The sequence below is a fragment of the Tribolium madens genome, unplaced genomic scaffold (assembly GCF_015345945.1).
Source record: "Tribolium madens isolate multiple individuals breed KSU strain unplaced genomic scaffold, Tmad_KSU_1.1 Scaffold_96;HRSCAF=242;Tcas5.2_LG5, whole genome shotgun sequence".
Classification (NCBI taxonomy): domain Eukaryota; kingdom Metazoa; phylum Arthropoda; class Insecta; order Coleoptera; family Tenebrionidae; genus Tribolium; species Tribolium madens.
The window spans coordinates 2,445,016-2,466,099 of NW_025401068.1; the positions used below are offsets into that span (position 1 = coordinate 2,445,016).

Here is a 21,084-nt window from a genome sequence, read left to right on the forward strand (position 1 = left end):
ACTTAGGGGTCATAACAGCTTTAAAATTAAAGAAAAAATTGAAGGTGAAGAGAAACATGTTTAAAATCTAACACCCATGAGTTTTGAGATAAATTCCAAATAAAATTTTTAGTATTTATTCTTTTGATTTAAAGGTTGAAAGGATGACTTCTTTAAAACGTCATTTGTTTAGTCTTTTACAAAGAAAGGAATGAATGTAAGCAAACATGGATTAATTTATGTACATATTATGTAAATTGAAGTAACAATAAAATAAATAATCTTTGTAAACATTTTTATTTAGTTAAACCATAACAAACAATAATTATCCCCGAAGTTCTCCCAAGCATCTTTTCAAATGTTATTTTAATTATAATTAGTGAAGCTCGTAATTGCAGATAAAAGAATAAAGTGTATGAAAAAATGAGCATAAATTTCCGTGATTGTTTGTCCGTTTTGATTGCTGGCGATTAAAGTAATAATTCATAAACAGCAACCCATAAGGGGGCTGATTGATGCGGTTCACGGTGTTATTGTACTGTATCAAATCGAGCGATTGTAAAACGGTACTGAGGACGTACGACGCACTTGAGATGTATCCGGAGGCCTCTTGCGGGAGCCTTCTGCCTTGTAAATAAACCTTTTGAAAAGGTAAAACCATTGAAAATTGCTTCGAGTCGTGATTTTTGAATGAAACATTCGGCCCTTTTATGAGCGATACTGACAAAAGCGTGGGGCTTTGAGAGAGGAAGTCCTTAGAATGACTTTTGAGCCTAATTAGGGCTTTACTTACATAGTGCTGTGGATTATGTGAGGTTAATGGCACGAGTCCGGCTGGGTGTTGTGGGGAGAGTATCACATGGCGCAAGGTGCCGCTCTCGTCAACAATTTGTTGTACGACATGACCTGGAGGAACTTGTACTGGCATCGCAATGGGTGGCGACGAATTCGTTGATACCATCGGAACTGTTACAGGACCTGGAAAAAATCAATAGTGCAAAATTTAGTCGATATTACTTTGGCACATGATAAAGCGTTTCACCCTCATATTAGAAAAAATTACTTCAATCATAACAAATTTTATTGAAAGTCGTAAAACAGTACATAAAACGCCGGCTATGATAGCTACATAAATTTCTATCTTCAGTTCTGGTATTTCGTTTTATTATAGCTAGATTAACAGACGCTACGAGTGAAATTGTCGACGTGATGGGTGATGATTAACTTTTCGAAAACGTCCTCGTATAAGCCGAAACGTAAAACTGCTAGATTTTGACAAAAAATTTAAAAAACACAAAATGAAAGTTATTAACATATGTATAAACGATTTTTATTCATTAAATGAGCCTGTTCCTAGTGAGTGCTAAAATATGTATTTTTCTATTTTGCGTTTGAAAGAAAGCTTATTTCGATACCAAAACCGATGCTTTAATGAGCTATTTCAACACCAATTCGGGTGCTGAAATAGACTAGTACAATTTGCTCTATAGAGGTTGGTAATGGTGATTTTCAGCGGCGTTGATCGTAATTTTTTTGCAATATTCATTGCTAATTCAACAAAATAGTGAAAAATATTCAAGACTTGACATTTCGAAAATCGAATTTTTCAAACTTTGTGACATTTATTATCAACCACCACCATCCATGTTTTAAAAATCAAAAACAAACAAGAAATTAAGGATCAAAATCCAAAAATGTATTGATCCTAAAAGTGTATTTCTGGTATACTCTTCAGCATAGACATCACAATGTCAATCCACGATTTAGTAGAATTTAATTTAATTTTCTATTGGAATTCTAAAAATGTCTTATTATTTTCTTAAATTTTGACTGTAAAATTAACACTTTTTTTTGAACCACTCTGTATATTAACTACAGGCGAGTAAAGCTAATCCGGACTTCCGGTTAACCCCAACCGAGCTTAAAAAAACTAGGACAATTGTATAATACATAACAAAGTCGGCACACAATTTGTTTTCCGGAAAGTACTCACACAATTGATTGCCATTTTGTTTACTCGTATGTAGTATAAGAATAATTATGATCATAATCATAATTATGATGAAAAAAAAATCAATTTTAATAGTTTTATTCGTTTAAAGCTTCTTTTACAGACACTTTAAAGCTCATTTTGTTTAATTCGGACATTCGCTAATATGAACATGGTCCCGTTCCATTTAGTCCAAATTAGCGAGACTCTACTGTAACTTAAAGAATAATTAAAATCAAATGGTACATAATTAAATGTTAATTTGTCCATTCATAATGTAAAGTAAATGACAAGTTAATCTTGATTATTTAATAAATAAGATCTAACTATCTAAATAAAATTTGTTCTCAAAAATCACATTTTAGGAATTCTACTGTAAAATTAAACAAACTAAAATAGAATGTAAGGAAAGACAAAAATAAAGATTCCATTTTATACTTGAAGCCTATGAATAACTTCCTTATTAGAATAGTAAAAAAATCAATTAGGTATGAACCCCGAACCCGAAATAAGTAGATCATAAAAATCATGTTATTTATTATTTATTTTTTCCAAAACGAAGTAAATGAGGATTTTTGCAAAACTAATCCTTGATGCTTAAAAATTATCAAAAGTGTATTTGATTGTAATTAATACAAAAAAGGATAAACCGTTCTAATACACGGATAGTTTTGTGTGAAATACTAATTTTTAACACAAATAAAAAATTTAATACAAATATGTAAGTATCGACATACTATCATAATAATTAAATTTGATATTGTAGGCGCTACTAGATCATTTAAAACGTAAAACAATCAAGTAATTTAGATAAATTAGATACTTCCGAAAAAATTGCTTTGTGACTTGAATTTTATTAAATAGAAATCAATTGAAATCTTTATTAAAAATTTGCCTTAGGGTTATAAGTATAAAAAATGTGAGAGTTCTTTCGGGCTTTGGTGTTGTTGAAACGAACCATTCAGGAACAGCAATTTGGCCTTTGTCTCTTCCACGGCAAAGTAGAGCAATTTGAAATCTTGCTCCTTTTCAAGATTTCTGCTTTTTGCTGTTGTTTTATTTATAGCAAGTTTGATGTTAAACATAGCCTAGCAATACAGAAATGTGTATTCGTGGACAGGTTGCAATTCATGATGCGCGCAGACTAACCAATCACCTGGAGCCGGGACCAAAGACGTCCTTGACGATGCCAATGTCCTCTAGCTGTTAGTATAGGTATAGGCTACTGTTTGACCTTCTCATAACGACTTTCATTTCTGAAAAATAAAATTCCATTCGCCTTCCTATAACATGTTTTCGTTGGGGTACACGAGATAATGTTTTTGAGAGACTTGCAGAACTTGATTATCAGGTGAGTTGGTCGTTGAGTCGCTCGTTTTTTTCCCAAGTGTTGAGAAAATTTCTCAATTCTTCAACGTTTCATTGAACAGGAATTTGTTTAAACATTCACTTAGCACGTTTCACAGAAACGGTGAATGGTGGCAAATGAGCAAGCATTAAACTGCTTTGTTATTACCCAGCTCCACAAGCTTAATACCGCAAAAATTTTGCTTTTGACAAACTAGTTACTCGTGAGTTGGTGGTAAGAGTAAAAATTTGCAAAAACAGACTCTTGGTTTGGGTATAATTTGTTGGTTGTTAGGCTGGTGCAAAGATATATTTGCATCAGAGTAAAGTTCAAGCTTATAAATCTAAAAAGTCAGTTTGTTGCTTATATAACGTTCTTCGTTGTCTACAATTTGTTGGACTTAATTGAATCAGTTCAAGACTGATATTTGCAATCTCCGCTACAAGACTAATGTCTACATAAACCTGAATCAATCCATGTCGGTGGTTATGTAATATGTTACAATGAAATAACGAAATACAATAGCGATTTACATCACAATTACAATTTTATTGTTCTTCATTAGGTGTCTACTGATGTTCAAATAAATGGAAGTTACACTAAGTAGGAAAGATAAAAAATATATCAACTTGAAAGTGAAACAAGTAATTCTATCATTATTGAGTAATATCTGTCACGAGTAGGTAAGGATTTTTAAAAGGGTGAAAATCACATGATTACCACATGAATATTAATTCTGGTTATCCTATTACATTGGAAAGAAAATACATATATTTAATAATTGATACTATAGTATTTGGTAGTGCTATCACTTTGGATAATTTATGATGTTCGAAAGTAAAACCGTGAGTAACGTATATGCATCTGAATGCGACTATCGCAATAAGAAAATGTTATCAGTTTCGGGTAACTGACCTTATCGTATCAGACGTCTTGAAGGAATACTTGTGTATTTAATTTCCCCCATACTTTGATAACAATGAAATATTTATAGGTATATCTGTTTGTGTTAACTTACATTTCGGTCGCAAACTAAAAGTTGCATAAGAAATTAAACGCCCAGGGTTTTACATCAGATACATCAATATACGGTTTGTTGTCTGTTGGATGGAAATGATCTTTATCAATAATATTTACTTTAATACTAATATTAAGCGAACAGTGTATGCATACGATGTATTTTGTTAAAAAAATTCTAACAAAAACAAAGTTTTTCGTTTGTTCGTGGTTGAATAATAATTAAAAGAGAATAAATTTATTAGTTAGAACTTGTTCATTCATATTTCTAGCGATAACTGGCTTTCAAAAGCGAATGAACAAGTTTTAGTCGAGAAAATAGTTTTTAATATCTAAAATAATTTTCGAGGTAGATACTCACTAGCAATAATCCTCTGGTAATAAATAATTAAACTAAAAAACATAATGAATTAACGTAAGGATTGTTGTAACAGTTGTAAACATTGTGATTGGGCCGTTTAAAGTCGGCCATTATAAATAATGTAAAGAACCAATCACTTTAGACTTTAGATTAATTCATAAAATATAGCGAAATTGGTTAATTCTGATTTGCATTATACCGTGCGATCAAAAAAAAAAAAAAAAATAGAGTTGGCGGTGATTAAAGTCCTTCAGATGGCAATCCTGATTTTTGACATCGCATGTCTGTGGAAACTTAGACAAGTTTGCGTTTTATTCATTTTGAGTGAAATAATGTTCACTAGAAATACACTACCCAATAAAGAATATTATACAGTTGCCATTTATTAAAATTATGTTTTTTACAAACATTTTTGTTATTTATCTTACGTAAACTCATTTGTCACAGTCACATCGTTATCAAAAAAGTAAAACCGCTGATGTGATGGGATTTAAAACGCTGAGAAAAATAATTCCAAAAAATAAGTCCAAAATCAAGAGAAAAATGAACTTTTCTTTCCACTGGGTCAGCATAATGAAGTTTTAATTATAGATTTGCTCATTCAAGAAGCAAACTACTACTTTTCGTCAAAAAGTAGTTGATAAGTCCTATTATTGTATCAAATACTAGATTATTATCTTTATAATATTTTTTTTTATTTATATACACTTATTTCTTTTAAGCGGACACCTCCATTAACCGGACAAAAAGCATGTCATCACCGTCGGTGTCCGCTTATGGGAGATTTCACTGTACATATTTTAACAAAAAAATCACATACACAAAAACAAAACAAAATGTCATTTTCAAAACACCATCACATGTTTTATAGCACTTTCATTTTTGATAAATTATTGTTTACTAGAAGCAAATGATTAAAAAAACACTTGGTTCCTTATTTCTTATTCATCTTGTACTCGTAGATAGAATTACTATAAGAAGTAATAAACTTCATTTGGCAAACAATATATTTTGAGTGTTATTAATTGAGTCTACCATTTCATATGTAAATATTAGTTATCTTGCGATTTAACAGTTTGTAAATAAGATGAAATGTTGTCAGTTGTCACACAACAAGCACGTTCAAAATACTTTTTCAATGATTCACTCGTTATCATAAATTTTCAGATGATTAATCGTTTTCTTTTATTATTTGTTTTTTTAGTAAAACCAGTCGAAAGAATTCTATCCGAAAATAATTATGTGCATGTGCATCACAAACTATTACAAACTATTTTTCAATGCTAAAGTATTGATAGGATTTGTGCTACAAAATGATTCACTGGTTGTATTAACAAATTCTGCCTCAAAACAAAATATTTTTTATCCGAGTTTATATTTAAATTTCACCTGGAGGCAAACCAATGATAAGGTTATTAACATTAGTTTAAATGTATGCAAATTTTATGCAGTAACTAAATTTGCCAATAAATTAATATCAATACTTAAACAAAAGCAATAATAAAAATGTCACTTTATATCCATTATGCATTTATCAATTGCGTCACTTCTTCACTGTTTATTCAACTAAAGCAATTACAACAAAAAATAATTGCAGACTTAACATTGTTCTTTTGTTTCCACATCATTAAAACAAACCGTTAACATAAAAAACCCAATCAAAAAAAATCGAGGCAATTTTGTAAACTTACACCTACCCTATCAAACTTGACGTACTTTATTTTACGTCATCAGTGACGTTATTTTCACACACCAACGCAAACACCACGTTGGTGGCAATAATAATTTTTATCACAAAAGATGTTGTTTTACTGCAAAACTCGAATTAATTCATGGGCGTTGGTGTGAAAAAGTCTGTACAAGTGATCTATATGCAGATCACTGTCTATTTTTGTAATTTCTTCAGATCAAGACCAAAAAAATTGAATTATGAGGTTTTACTGTATTTGCAATTTAAGAATTACATTAAGCATCATTATGTAACTGTTACAATTCATTGTAAATAACGTATGAGAAAATCTTGAAAAGAGAATTAGCAATAATAAAGGAAATTGGCAACAATAAAATGCTTTGTGGCAAAATTGAGTTACACAGATTTGAAAACTGGGAAAAAAATTAAGAGATGAAAGAGTTTTAAGTGATCGTTAGTGCAACAACTTTGCGAATAAAAATTAGTTTAGTCGATCCAGTTTCTCATCTAATTTTGGTCGAACCGACCTCGAAACAGAATAAGTTTGTTTTGTTAAGTTCGTATAAATCCCGGATTTTGTGTAGAATACAAAATATTTGAGTGGACAATGGAATTTCGAAGCGAAGGGAAAAATTGCGGAGGTGAGGGAATGGAATGAATGTGCCTCACCGAATTCGCTTTGCATGGCGCAGACGTGTGCGGGGCACATCTCGGGGGGCGCCCCTTGAATGAAGTACTGATTGTCAGGGTAGTATTCTCCATAAAGGGCACAATACATGTCGGCATTCTGTTGGGTGTCCACGTTTTGGCCGGCCACCATCCCTGAACGTCGACTAGCACTGTTACCGTTTGAAAAAACACACTTTGCACTTTTACCAAACACTGTCACCATTTATTTAATCATACACAATTACATAACAGATCACAGACAATATACGGAGGACTCCCGGCTGGACGGTGGCACCTCCTTTAGGGTTTTAGGGCTAAAAAAGACAAGGGAATATAGTCAAGGGTTACGAACGCCGGAAGCAAACTACACTCTAACCATTCCGATTAAAAACTCCGGTTAATTACCGATTTGTGTTAACTTAAAAAGGCAATTTCGAAACGACGAAGAGATCAGGAAATGTCACTCATTAGATAGCAGTTAGATAAGAACAATGAAGCAGAAAATGGAAGAAAGCTTTCATGTTAATGGATAATAATAAAATATTAGACAATTTTATTTTACTTCAAGCCACCTGAATTAACCCAATCGTTTCTTCACACACTCAATTAGAAATAGCACAGTAAAGAGACTGGTTTTCGATGTAAACATCTCATAAATTAATTTGCACTGATTTATACTTATTTCAATTAGATTAATTAAGTGGTAAATATAACTGCGTTTGGTAAATTCTGTAACTCTCCAAGTAGCAAATTCGAGGTGATTATAATTACTCCAACACCAATTATTTCTCCAACTGTAATAACCAACGTTTTTCCAACTCACTGTTACGTGAAAACTAAATTTCTAGAAACAGTTGATTTAATGAAAGGTTATTTGTTAAAAAAATTAAATTTTCATTAAATAGGACAACTTTTGAAAACATTTACTCATTAATTGTGTTTGGGGGATGTCCAACCTGTGACTCAGACGACAACGTGTCAAAAGCCGCAACATTTGATTCTTTATTTTACATTGTTACAATTGATAATCTACATTTTTTTGAAATATTTTGTTTCAACTAATGTGTTAAAATAAATTTTTTATCACTAATTTTCCCGACTGTTATTGTTTAAGCACGAACCGTTATCGTACACGTAAAAAATCTAAAATTCGCCACAATCATTAAAAATTGTAATTAGGATAATGGACAGGAAACACAGAACTAAAAATCTTCCATTTCGGATAATTATTGTGTTTAAAATTAAATCGAAATATTTTTTTTATAAAAAAATGTCGCTAATAAATGAGTTTTATCACAAAATTCATTCATGTCCTGTAATGAGATAATCAAATTCCTGGTTTTTCGATTATATAACTCAACTGGGTTGAATGAGTTTATCATCTCAGCCCACGTGTAATAGATGACCTCACGACAAATTTTATTTGTATGAGTGCTATTTACACGACAATCTAAACAAGAAGTGCTAATTTTCGACGGTATGGAGTTGGACTCCACCCATGTTATTAACGTTGACTTGGTAAATGTAACAGCAATTATTCTTAGATCTCGAAAAATTATGGACCAGTTAACTTTAGATTGATTTTAAACAGTGATGGATTGAGATGGGAGATTAAATAATGAACAATGAGCTAGAAAAGCAAAACAAAAACATGAATGCGAGTTGAGTATGTGTCATCGGCAATTGCGTGATTTTATATTACTTAATTAAATTATGACATTAGATTCATGTAACCACCAAGCAAGGACGAAAGGCAGAAAATTTCCATTTCTGGATGAGGTAGAAAATATTGATCAAAGATGGAAGATTTCGAGTAATTATGCGTTTTAAAATTCCCACATTAATGATACAGATACACTTTCGCTTTTTAGTATTTATTAAACCTGGGAAGATTGAAAAGGGAGCAAAAATAGCTGTATCCTGGTTTTAATTATTTACCTTTACTTATTTTGTATTACCACATCGCGATCGGTCAATAAAGTGTTTCAACAGATATCCGTCTTTCTCTCGACCATTATCTAGCTTCACTGACACGGATCTCTTCAGTCTACTTTTCGAAATATGAAACTAAAATTAACGAAGTTAATAGGAGAATTTGCTTACAAAACAGTTTTTATTTTTAAATTTAACTACTGTTTAGACATAGCTTCACCGACTCTTCATCATATTTGTTTGGATTTACTCTTACTACTGAAGGACGTTGCAGTTACAATAGCATTTGCAATTCCGCGAATCATCTTAAGACCACTGACGCAAGTAAATGCGAAGCGTTTATTATATCCTTCATAGCTTTGATTTGCAAATTGGCTATTTTTTGTTTGTTTATCGCTTTCAGCCAGTATAACTCGCGTGTAGGAATTGCCAACATTTCTCGAAATTGTAGTGTCAATAAAATCCGAACTGCTTTAAATTACACAGATGAGCATGGTTACCAACCGCCAAGGTCGAACGAGAAGAGTTTGTTGTACTATAAACATACCTGCAGGATCGCCCATTTTATCACCATCACTTTGTGATGGCAACGACATTAAAACCAAAGATAATTAAAACATCAATTATGTCTGATTGACATTATCGAGTACTAATTCTTACTAACCTTCCTGAAAGAAAGGAAAACTTGAACATCCGTCCATCGCTGTCAAGGAGACCCACTATCAGCGCTAAAACTATTGGTTTCCGTCAGAAATTTTCAAATAAAGCAATTGTTTAGGACCGCGGGAAATTGTTATTGAGAATAATTGCGATTCTTTCCAACAGGAAATATGGTTCTTGCTTTTACATTGAGGCTGCTGGGTTACGTGTTATGAATGGTGAAAGTTGGTGATTTTTTTTAATGTCACCGCCACCATTCTATTGACTGTTGCTAGCTACAAACAACTCATGATTAGATTATTACATTCTCATTTATGATGCAACGAACATGATAAATTTTAAATAACAACGATTGGGCACTATCATCACAACTTGGAGAATTGGCCTAGTTTTATTCAACTGTCTATTCACAAGTCTCCCCGTCAAGAAAGAAATCCCAGCTCAACCGATTTTATATCAAATCAATTAAAGGATTAAAGTAGACTTTTGGTGACGGCAAAACAATTCCTCGGAATATTTTGCAAACGAATTTCGCGAAAGATAGATTTGCATAAAATCCGTGGCGCGTTCACTAAACAGACATTACTGAAAGGTCAACTGATTGTTGAGGCATTTGTGAATTCCAGTTAAGAGAACTTGGATCGGAATCGAGACACTGTTGCTAAGAGAAAATCGTGAACGATATTGACACGGGTGGTTGCTTGTACCAGAACCAAATTAAAACGATCGGCTTAAACTACGACCAAATTATAATTACAGTATGCCAGGTTTTTGATTAAAACTTCAAACAAGCAAGTGCAACAAAACGCGAATTAGTCAATGGATTTTCCAAAGAGATTTTTTTTACCAGATATGAAGCTTCTTTTATTGTTAATCTTCAAGGCTAATTAAATAAAGTTTCTCTGAATTTTGTTTGACGATTAATTAGTGACAAATTTTTCAAAGAAAAGCAATGTTTGTGTCCTATCTTTCGTTCCAGTGTAACAAATTTCGAATAAGTGTAACATTCCTTCATTTGCACTTTGCATGTTTGGATCCATAAATTAATATTTTAATAGATGGAACAGTCACCAATTAGAAGGTCAAATGACATCACTTATAAGTTGTCTGCAGTCCGATGTCTGTTTTAAAACAAACCGGAGACAGGGTTGCAAAATCAGAACAATTCACTTTTACATTGCAACTTTGAAATTGAAGTTTACAGTAGAATCGTGGAAAATTCAATAATTCTGTAATTGTAACTTTATCCCGGATGTTTACTTGCTTCTGTTTTCCTTCATTATCGAAAAATAACTCAACCAGGATAATTAGGTATATCCCATTGCCTCAGGATCAACGTCAATAGGTGATTTATGATACTAATTATTACAGTCGTTAATTCTTCATTATTTCAATATTTTTATATTTTTTGGTACTCTAATTTTGGTAATTTCAATAAGCAAAAAATGGTCGGGACCAGACCCGTTTCAAACAATCGAAATTTCGATTAAAGTAAGAATAAAAATAGTAAAAATCGTTTCTCAGTCCTGACTGTTCTCTTTAGTAAGTGAAGTCTAGTTTAGCCGTTTTCGAAATGTTTAGACATGTTTTGTTGACCCTTCCTCTTCAAAAATCGATAACTGTGCCAATTTTAATTATCATGAAATCGTATTTTGGCATCTGAAAGAGAAAGGTCAGGTGTTTTCTTTAGTGTATTCAAAATTAAAAAAAAAAGAAATTCCCAAAATTTAAGGTAAAGTTTGAAAAAGTACCTACCCATAACTTATTTATTCTAATGAAATGTCCCAATTTTTTCATTATGATATAGAAACTCCTAAATCCATGTTTAATAATTTTCAAGTTTTAGTGCTGATATTTCGATTCATAGTCAAAATACAGTGTTATCCCCAGATAGGTGAAACGACTCTTTTAAAAGATAAAAAAGTATTGATTTAAATTTTCATTTTTTAAGGTTCAGCCTTGCTTGGTTAAAAATTAATAATTTCTAACATAATTTTAACATTTTTACTTTTGAAAAATCAAGTATGTATACCTTTGAAATTTAAAAAAAACTATTTTTCTGTAGAGTAAAGTGCCTTTTATGTGGTAAATACAACAAAGAAAAGTTGTTCAGAATCAACTTTTGAGCCCCTATAACAAATTTCAAAATCATAGGCCAAGTACAATTTTAATTTTTTTTCCATGATTAACTTTTTATTAACAGAAACGTTAAAAATTCATTTAGTAATAATAATTTAAATGTAATTTTTTTAATCGTAATAAAAAAAACTGTGAAAAAGAAAATTCTTTGATTTGTCTTTAAGCAAGCAGGGCTGAACTCCAAAACTCTAAAAAATAAAAATTTAAATCGAGAATTTTTTATTTTTTACAAGAGTCGCTTTACCTATCCGGGGACCCACTGTATTGGGCCAAAACAAACATTGTGTGTCGAATATGGAAGTATAAAACTCAGTTTCGGATAAAGCGGAGATGTCAGATTTAAATTTACTTCGGATAATCTGGGTGTTCGGATAAAGCGGATCCAGATAATCGGGAGTCTATTGTAGTGTTATTGCATCAATGTGAAGTCATGGGGATATCGTAAAAACACTTGTGCGTAAAATCATACCTCGTATTAACAGAAATTTTCCAATCTTATGTTACACACAAGGTTTCTTTTCCGTTTATCCATACCAATACAATGGTTCCACTGTTGATGTGGGTCAAGATAAAAATAACCTTCGATGCAAGAATTAATTTTCAAATTAGGCAGCGATTAGAAATGGAAAAGGAAAGCAATAAACCTACAATTAACACAACCTAAAATAGTTATCGATCTATTACGATCATTTATAAAAATTAAACCACACTTAATTCGATTTCTTTGATAAAATAGGATACCATTTAGCCTTATTAGGATACTAAATAAATAAATTTAATTCAGTTCTAATTATTTGATTAAAGATATTATTTTGATGGAATATTAATTTTGCGTTTTAAATAGACTACAAAATATCCTACAGGAAATAACCAAGGTTAGAGAAGGTCCATATCACTTCATGTGATTGATATTTAGTTAAAAATAACATCAGAAAAAATTCCAGTACGTTTCCAGTATCATTCTAATTTGAATTTTGGCAAGCTACATTTTTTTAAGAAAACCAATTATTTTGATATACATTTTCGAAGCAACATTGGATGAGAATTCGAAAGAGCTTGAGGAGATTATCTCCAGTGCCTGTAAGAACAATGGGCGGAACTATGTAATACGCAAAGAGAAGGCTACTGATTAAGAAGATACCACACCACAATGTCGAGCTTCATGAGAAATTTAAGAATTGAAAAACATGTTGCTTTTGTATTGAAAAGTATTTCGCGAGGGTTGAAAAAATAACCTCGAGACATTTCACTTTCGTCTGTTTTGCAAATAATGGAGCTGTTAAATTTGAACTTTGAGGTTTTTGGTAAAAAAGCAAGAAACACAAAGACGTGGAAAAAAGTTCGGTCGTAAACTTTTATTATAAATTTGCCGGCGATTTTGTCAAAACGAGATATTAAACCGAGTCGGTAAAAGACCTCGACCTTTTAGTGTTGATCACGCGGTATGCTAAAGCCCGGAAATTCTGTTTCTTTCTCAAGCGACAAGACAATCATTATAAAATGTTTCTGATATTTGTGCACCTAAAATATTCAAGGGATAAATCTTTACATAGGATTCAGATTCCTAACAATGCAAGTAGAAATATTACAAGGACTTTTGCTTTTTGATATTGTTTCAGTCGGTTGATGTATGTCAACGATTCGAATAAACTTTTATTATGCAAATAAAATTTTGTTTTTCAATACGCAAGGTTAATTATTGTGAATTCACTTGAATATATTAGCAAATTTTGGCATTTTTTAAATTCATGTTAAATGCAGCGTATATTGTTTTTACCACACTTTCTATTTGGAACGCGGCAATAAAATGAATCACAAGTATGTGGTTTAACAAGTTCGTAACGGTATCATCGAAAGCAGAAAAAAACTTTTTAATAAAGTCGACTAGAGCTATGCAGGAGGAACAATTCTAGATGAAGTTTTTTCTTCTATCCCAAACACTACCCGTTTCCACACGCCATTCATCATAACATACCCAACTCATCTAATTCCACCTTTTCCTACATATTATTCTTTTAGTTCAAACTTGGCATTCGTTTATAAATCGAATACCGTTACAATCATGAAAATCAGTTATAATAGGTATCAAAAATTCTATCTGATATGTTGGGTATTTCTAGCAAAATCAATTCTCATATCTCGTCCTTTACGAAATCGATTTGTAACACGTTAACCGGTCAACACCCTTAAAACTGTTATTATTTTTTTTCATAAACTAACTCGGACTTTCCCACGTTATTAAATAATAAAATACAAGTGTTAGTAAAAACACAAACCGTGTAATAAGACAAACGAAAAAGTAAGAATTCTTCAAAGACAAATAAAACTGATACATTTCTGAATTGTGTCAAAACTTGTTTCGTTTTATAGTCAAACGTTGATAGAAAGATGTTCGTTCTTTAATCTTAGAGTGGTCAAAGTTTTGTAATAATGATACTTTGGGGAATTTCCTGCTACATGTATAATAGGTAACGTGTCGAATTTCGAAATTCACACAAAAAGTTCAGAAACATAAAGCTTGATATTCCCCATGTTCTTCAAGTCACAATTTAGAGACGGTCAGAGTTTTGGGGCAACTAATGTTGTTTTGAATTGTAATTAATTATTATTATTTGTGACAAAGTTTTGCACGAATGCAGATTCAATTAAATCTACACAAATTCTAGGACAGTCTGGACACCACCGCAATGTTTCATTTCTGGTTTACCACAAGTTTTCCAAAATGAGGATTTAATTTTTTCCCACTATAACACATAAACCTATATTACCATTAATAACAATTAATTTATCTAATAGTTAATTTTCAGACTATAACTTTGCAATTGCTTGTAATAAAAGATCAGAAATACAGAGTGATGATAAAGTCCTGCACAAAATTCATATCTCCCCTATTCTGCATTCTTTCGAAAAATGTTAGAACAGGTCAATTTTACATTTAAAAAGGGCACTAAAAGACAAATAAAAAAATAGATGCCAAAAAGTGTCATAACAATCATAATTCAAGCTCTAATAAAAATCCTAATGCCAGGGAAAAGCTTTAATTTTTGACTTTAGTACCAAAATCTCAGAAGATATCAAATGTCAAAAACAGACGGACGTTATGTCGTGTTCACACTACCCCCACCAGCAAAAAAAGGATTGTATAAAAGTCAAATATTTAATCCCTGATCAAATTAAAAATAATGTTTTTTTATAAACACTCTTAATTCAATTTCTTTTTTCACAGTGTAAATCGGTGTGATTATTTTTTTAACAACTCAGTAAACCTTTTAAAACCTTTATCATAAAACTACTGTAAAGCAAAAAATAATTCCCCAATATACGAGTATTTTTAAAACCAAAGTGAGATTTTTATGCAAAAATACATTTTTGAACAATTGGTGTATAAGAAACAATGCAAGAAAGAATGTTCTTCTAGCTAAATGAGAATTACATACAGGAGGGTGCTCCAGAACTCACGCCCCACATAAGGTAAATTTTATCCATAAAAATTTCGAAGTTATGAAGGTTTAAAGTTTACACTTTGACTCTATTTATTTCTGTTGGAAAAATAATTTTCCAAGTTTTTTTGCTATAGGCTATTAAAAGAGGAAACAACGAAGTTGTATCCTAAATTGTAACTCTCTTTAATGTTATTTGTGGCTTTTATTGTCAAAATTTTTGTCCCTTTACTAAATAATTGTAAAAAAACATATACAAGATCATCAGTATCAGTAAATAGATATAAAACAATGTCAAATGTCAAAAAATAAATGTCAAAATTTTTTGACAGATAGAATTTTTTAAACATTTTTTTCATGTTCTTGGTATCTTACCTTACTTGAAAATTTTCTCTGGGGAGCGAGTTCTGGCGCACCCTGTATTTGTTATTCAAATATATTTTAGTTTCCTTTTTTAGTTACTATTTAAAGGGGTCGAGAAAACGAATAAATGATTTTACATGTTTAATTTTTTTAATATTTGTAGTTTTTATTAAAAATTCATATATTTATCACCACTTACGAATATTAAGGTATGCATAATTTTTAATAATTCTACATCAGCGTCAAGTGAAATCTTATTAGATGTTTATTTCGGAGACTACATCAGAAAAAACTAAAATTAAAAAGTGCTACGTTACAGAGTTAGGTACTAGAGAATTTTGAAGTACAAATACACTTCTAAAATACAAAATAGCATTAGAACTTGTTAAAAACATTCTATTACATAAATACTTAATTTTATTGGGGTCTATCTATTAATTATTTTTTTAAGAATTATTAAATTTCGCTTCTTTCTAGAGTGAAATTGTGAAAATTGCATTGTCAGTTTTGAAATTACAAAAATACTGGGTTAAAACCAAAAGTTGATAAAATTCTAAACATACTATGTACAAGTTTTTCTGTTTTTATTATTACAAATTTAAGCAGGTGGTAGAATATTAAATTTGAAGACATAAATTTCCTAAATACTTTATAAGGGAGTTACACCCCCTGAAAAAGTTTTCAATGGGTTTTTCTCAATATTTCAGAAACCATTATAGATGAAATTACAAAGTTTGATACAGTTGATAACCTTTATAGAGTTAAACGAATTCAAAGATCAAATATCGAAATTTTTAATCAGGACCGGAGGGATATAAGATAAAAAAAATATTTTAAGTTTTAATTCTATTTATAGTCTGTACACAATTTTTAAACTGAGTTTGTTCAAAAACGGTTGCATCGAAATGTAAGAGAATTTTTGTTAATGAGAAAGTATAGAATTGAGAATTATGTTGCTGAAAGTGGCAAGAAACTACAGCCAAAATAATTAAGGTACTTTTTACCCTATATCCCCCCAGTTTAGGACGCCCCTGATTAGGTGTATAAAATTTTGTAATTTTATCTAAAATGGTTTCTGAAATATTGAGACAAATACTGAAAAAATGCACTCCTTACAGTATCTTTTATACATGTTTACTTATAGAAAACTTTTGTCTTAAAATCAAATATTCTATCACCTGTTTCAATTTGTAACAATAAAAACGGAACATTCTGTATAACAATAATTGAAAAATATTGATTTCAATTAAAGAAAATATTGCAATTTGGCACTCATGTATTCGTTTGCTATCGACTTTGGAAAATATGTCTCTATTTTCAGTTCAAAAACATTTCTCGTGAGTAAATTATCGTATGATCCGTGTTCTAATCTCCGCGTTCGTGTTCTTTGAAACCTAGTGAACCATCAACGATCTGAGTCAGTATTTCTCTTCCCGTAGGAAAACTGATAGGAAACGTTCTCGTGGCGTGTTATTTCGTCAAATACCATCTGAACGGATTGTTTGAGAAGAGTGAACCAGCGCGAGTAACGGCACGTATGGCTTGACACTCGGTAGACGGTTGAAAAGTATGTCGAATAAGATTCTTTGGGGAAAAACCTGAATTCGATGATCGCGTCGCACCGTACAAGAAAAATCAAAGCATTTCCGTATCCTTGCCAGGGCGGAAGTCGCATTCTTACCACCCTTGCGTTTTTCCACAAGGACGCATTTACGAATCGATACACACAGACAATAACATCATCGCATAGTTGTTGACGAGGTCGTCAAAGTATGTATTTAAGGAGTCAGGTGCAGTTAGGAATGCCATACTGAGAAGTGAGAGGGCGTGTATGTATGTTCTCCTCGAATAACCGCAGGATCCAGGCCATCGCAACAGGTTGTCGCGATTATGTACGTGGATATACTATTTATTTTATGGCTCTTAATACATAAAGCTTTAATTGATTTATTTTCAAAATGCAGACTGACTTCGAAATCAAATTCTTTGAGTTCCTTTCACGGAAATTCCTCAGGTAAGACTCACCTCGAGTTCGTCGCCTCGAAAGAATTCCGTATTTTCCCCTCGGAATTTTATTATTAGGGCGAAAATTAATTTCGCGAATGGAATAAAAATAATCTTGATGTTATGTAGGCAAGATATGATTCATTACAGTTTAGAGGGAAACGTCTCATTGTAATACATCCGGATGCAACGTTTTGTTTTATTTTAGGATCTTGTTAGAGTGTTTACGAAAATTTTATTAATTTGCTGAAATATGTTAATGATCGAAGAGTCGGACGTAATTTTGTTATTAAGAAGGCAACGACCCCGCACGGTTAGTTTACTTTCACCACCTATATCCTGAAGAACTCTCGAAACTTTTGAGAAAATTTTATTTGTTAATTTTTTCCAATGTGAAAACGAATTGAACGAAGAAAATCCGATCCCTTTACGTCACGTGTGAACGGGCCTTTAAAAGTTTAAATCTCGTGAAAAAAAAAAGGGATCGGATGGGAACTTTCTTCGCAGCAGCAAAATAAGCACACTTACACTGGTCAAAAATTCTCTTGGGAGTGATTACACTGAACAAATTTCATACTTTTTCAATCACACACGTACAAATCCGGCGCGTTTAAACGTTCTTTCCACAAAACACATATACCTCCTATTAAAATCTGACTGATTTAGGTCTCGGGTGGACGACCAGCGGGAGAGTTCAGTTCACTTGCGTACTTACGTGTCGTTGCAGACCGAGAGCGATCGAGGATGTGCGAGAATCGACGACGATTCAAAAGCAACCACTGAATAATAATCGTTGTGGAATGCGCCGGTTCCACTCAATACTCGATGCACTCACTTCGAAATGAAAAATTTGACCTGGATTCCCGGTAATTATTGGGAATAACGTAGTTTCAAACTCACAATGTCGATTTCTTCTAGCAATTCTTCTGCAACTGCTTGCCCGATTCGTTCTAGTTTCCTGGTTTTGTATTGACGGCGGAGGTAAAATGACGACCGATAAGTAACACAATGAAATAAATACCCAGCTAATGATATTTACTTCGTTTAACAACAGGTGGTAATGTGATCTCTTGGTTCATATGCGGTCGCAGCAAAAGGAACTCGAGTGGTTACGACCGTTGCTAAATGCAATAAGCAAATTTCTCTTTTTGTTACGTTATTCGGTTATTCACCGATTTAAAATTTTTCACGAGTGCACTAGCGATGTGCACACCACGGGGAATTCCAATGAATCTGCGTCTAGGATAGAAAGATGCATTGGGCCTTACACACGCCTGGGACTGCCATAATTGCACCTTCATGCACCGGTCCACTAAACAATTAACATAATTGCAGATATCACCAAGAACACAAAAGTAGAACTATAAAAAAACACCACTAAAAAAGTATGAAACAGTTTTTACTCACACTATCACTGTAGTAACCTTTTAGAGGTCGGGAAATACACTATTCCACCCATTGGTTGGGAAGTGATTTATGCACGATTGCCAACGATACGAGCACACCAACTTTGTTAGAAAAATATTTTTTTTTTATTCAAAAACTTGAACCCTCGGAGATTTCTCATTTCGGCTGTGTACAGATGTCCCAGCGAGTTGAAAAAGACCATTAGTGACTTTTAAATGGTAAAATTTAAAAAAAATTGTATAGGACATTGCGCGACCTGAGAACCACAAGGTTCCAAGTGACATTTTTTTATTTTTAAAATAATGTATTTTTATGATCTATCCTCTCATGCCAATACATGAAGAAATCCATCATAGAACATTTATATCAAAATTATAAAAGTTAGAGTCGGTGCTTTTTAGTTGTAAGTGCGCTTTTCCGACAATTGTTAGAACCAAAAAGTTCCGGGTACAATATTGATGAAAAAAATCTCAAACCAAGAAAATTGTTTAAATTAGTTCCATATAGTTCTCAGATATAAATTTAGATGATGATATTGTTCTAAAATTAGAAAATCAGTATAGACGCTAGCGTAAAAGGTAACCAAAAAAATGAAAGAAAAACGTAATTTAAGAAAAATAATTTTTCAAAATATTCAGTACAATCAATAATAATTACAATTTTACGAATAAAAAACAATATCAAAATGTTTGTTTATTTCAAAAAACACTTAAAAGGTTCGATTCATTCAATTCCATTTATTTTAAGAGTAAAAATCAGTATATCATTTATTTCCTTCCGGAGGGAATAAAGTACCACATTTATTAGTTAAAAACCCGAGAATAAAGTAAAAAGTAAGTAATTATTGTTCAAAAGGACAATAACAAATTCACAACATTTTTAATCGATACTACGTATGAAATATTTTTCCCATTTGAGGGCCATAAGGATCTAAGTACGTGCACAATTTAGAAAATAAATTGATATTGGATAATTTGACATATTTCGAAGGTAAAAACTTATTATAATTAGTTAAATACATACAGAAGTATAAAACAGGAACATAATTTAATTAATACTCCTAAAGATTAGGGTTTATGTGCAAATATTATAAATGGTGCCCTGTAAAATTTACTAAAAGCCACTTAAAAAAATTAAGTTTTAATGTTTACAATTCATAAATGAAAAGATATTTAACATTCAATATTAATTGTAGCAACAATGCCTATCAATATCTGAGCATTGTTGATACTATGGCAACCATAGTAATTCCTTATCCGTTAATTTATCCAGATTCCAGAGATTGTAAAAGTCGTTATAAATACTGAAATTCGAATTATTTTATTGTAAAATAAAGGATAATGGATTCAGTTTAACACAAATGTGATTATTAAGTGATATTTTTTCCATCTCTTGTGCAACTGTGCACTTTTTGGCTACTGAAGCAATAGTACCTGATTATTTTTTAAATGTTTAACGTTAAATATCTTTTTAGTTTTTGATTATTAACACCTAATAATCTTTTATGCAAAAACAATATAAATAGGGTGGTGTTTCATTTTAATTTTGTAAGTTATTGAACTTTTAACAAACGTCTTCATTTTTTGATCTTTGGATATGCAACACACTAAAAAAAATGTTACCTTCTTCTTTGCGGTAGTAAAAAAAATATTTCTAGATGTCTTAGTTGTTGTTTAATAATTTTTTAAAAAGTGCATTTTCTTAAAAAAAATCGTCTTATTTTTAAAACTAAGCAAAATCGACCAATAAAAGTTTAAACATTGTCATAAAAATCTACATCCAAAAACGCTAAGAAACATTATGGTGTTCCATTTAAAAAAACACAAGTTTGTATTGTAACTTATTTTTGAGACAGACTGTATAGTTGTAAATAATTTTAGGCGGTGGACTAGATTAGCATCGATCAATGTCCTATTTTTTTTTAATTTTACCATTTAAAGATCACTAATAGACTTTTTCAACTCGCTGAGACAGCCTGTATAATAAACTAGTGGGAAAGAAAGTTGGATAAGATTTAGAGGATAAAGAATTCTAGAATCAGAAAATGAAACAAAAAAATTAAAAAAAGTAATAAAAGGTATAACA

At 31.5% G+C, this 21,084-nt stretch overlaps 1 protein-coding gene across 6 annotated transcripts in view; it reads right to left on the reverse strand.

Moving 5' to 3' along the window:
* The window catches only part of LOC123013939 (fibronectin type-III domain-containing protein 3A), a 42,241-nt gene that overhangs the window by 14,108 nt on the left and 7,049 nt on the right, over positions 1 to 21,084 (reverse strand). For 2 of the 6 annotated variants that reach the window (XM_044412816.1, XM_044412815.1), the window contains one exon: positions 773 to 957. In XM_044412816.1, coding sequence (XP_044268751.1) covers positions 773 to 957 — 185 coding nt within the window. Of the gene's footprint in view, positions 1 to 772; positions 958 to 7,054; positions 7,369 to 8,992; positions 9,140 to 18,120; positions 18,298 to 21,084 lie in introns of those variants that run through there. The other 4 variants (XM_044412817.1, XM_044412818.1, XM_044412819.1 and 1 more) reach the window with 4 other exon arrangements.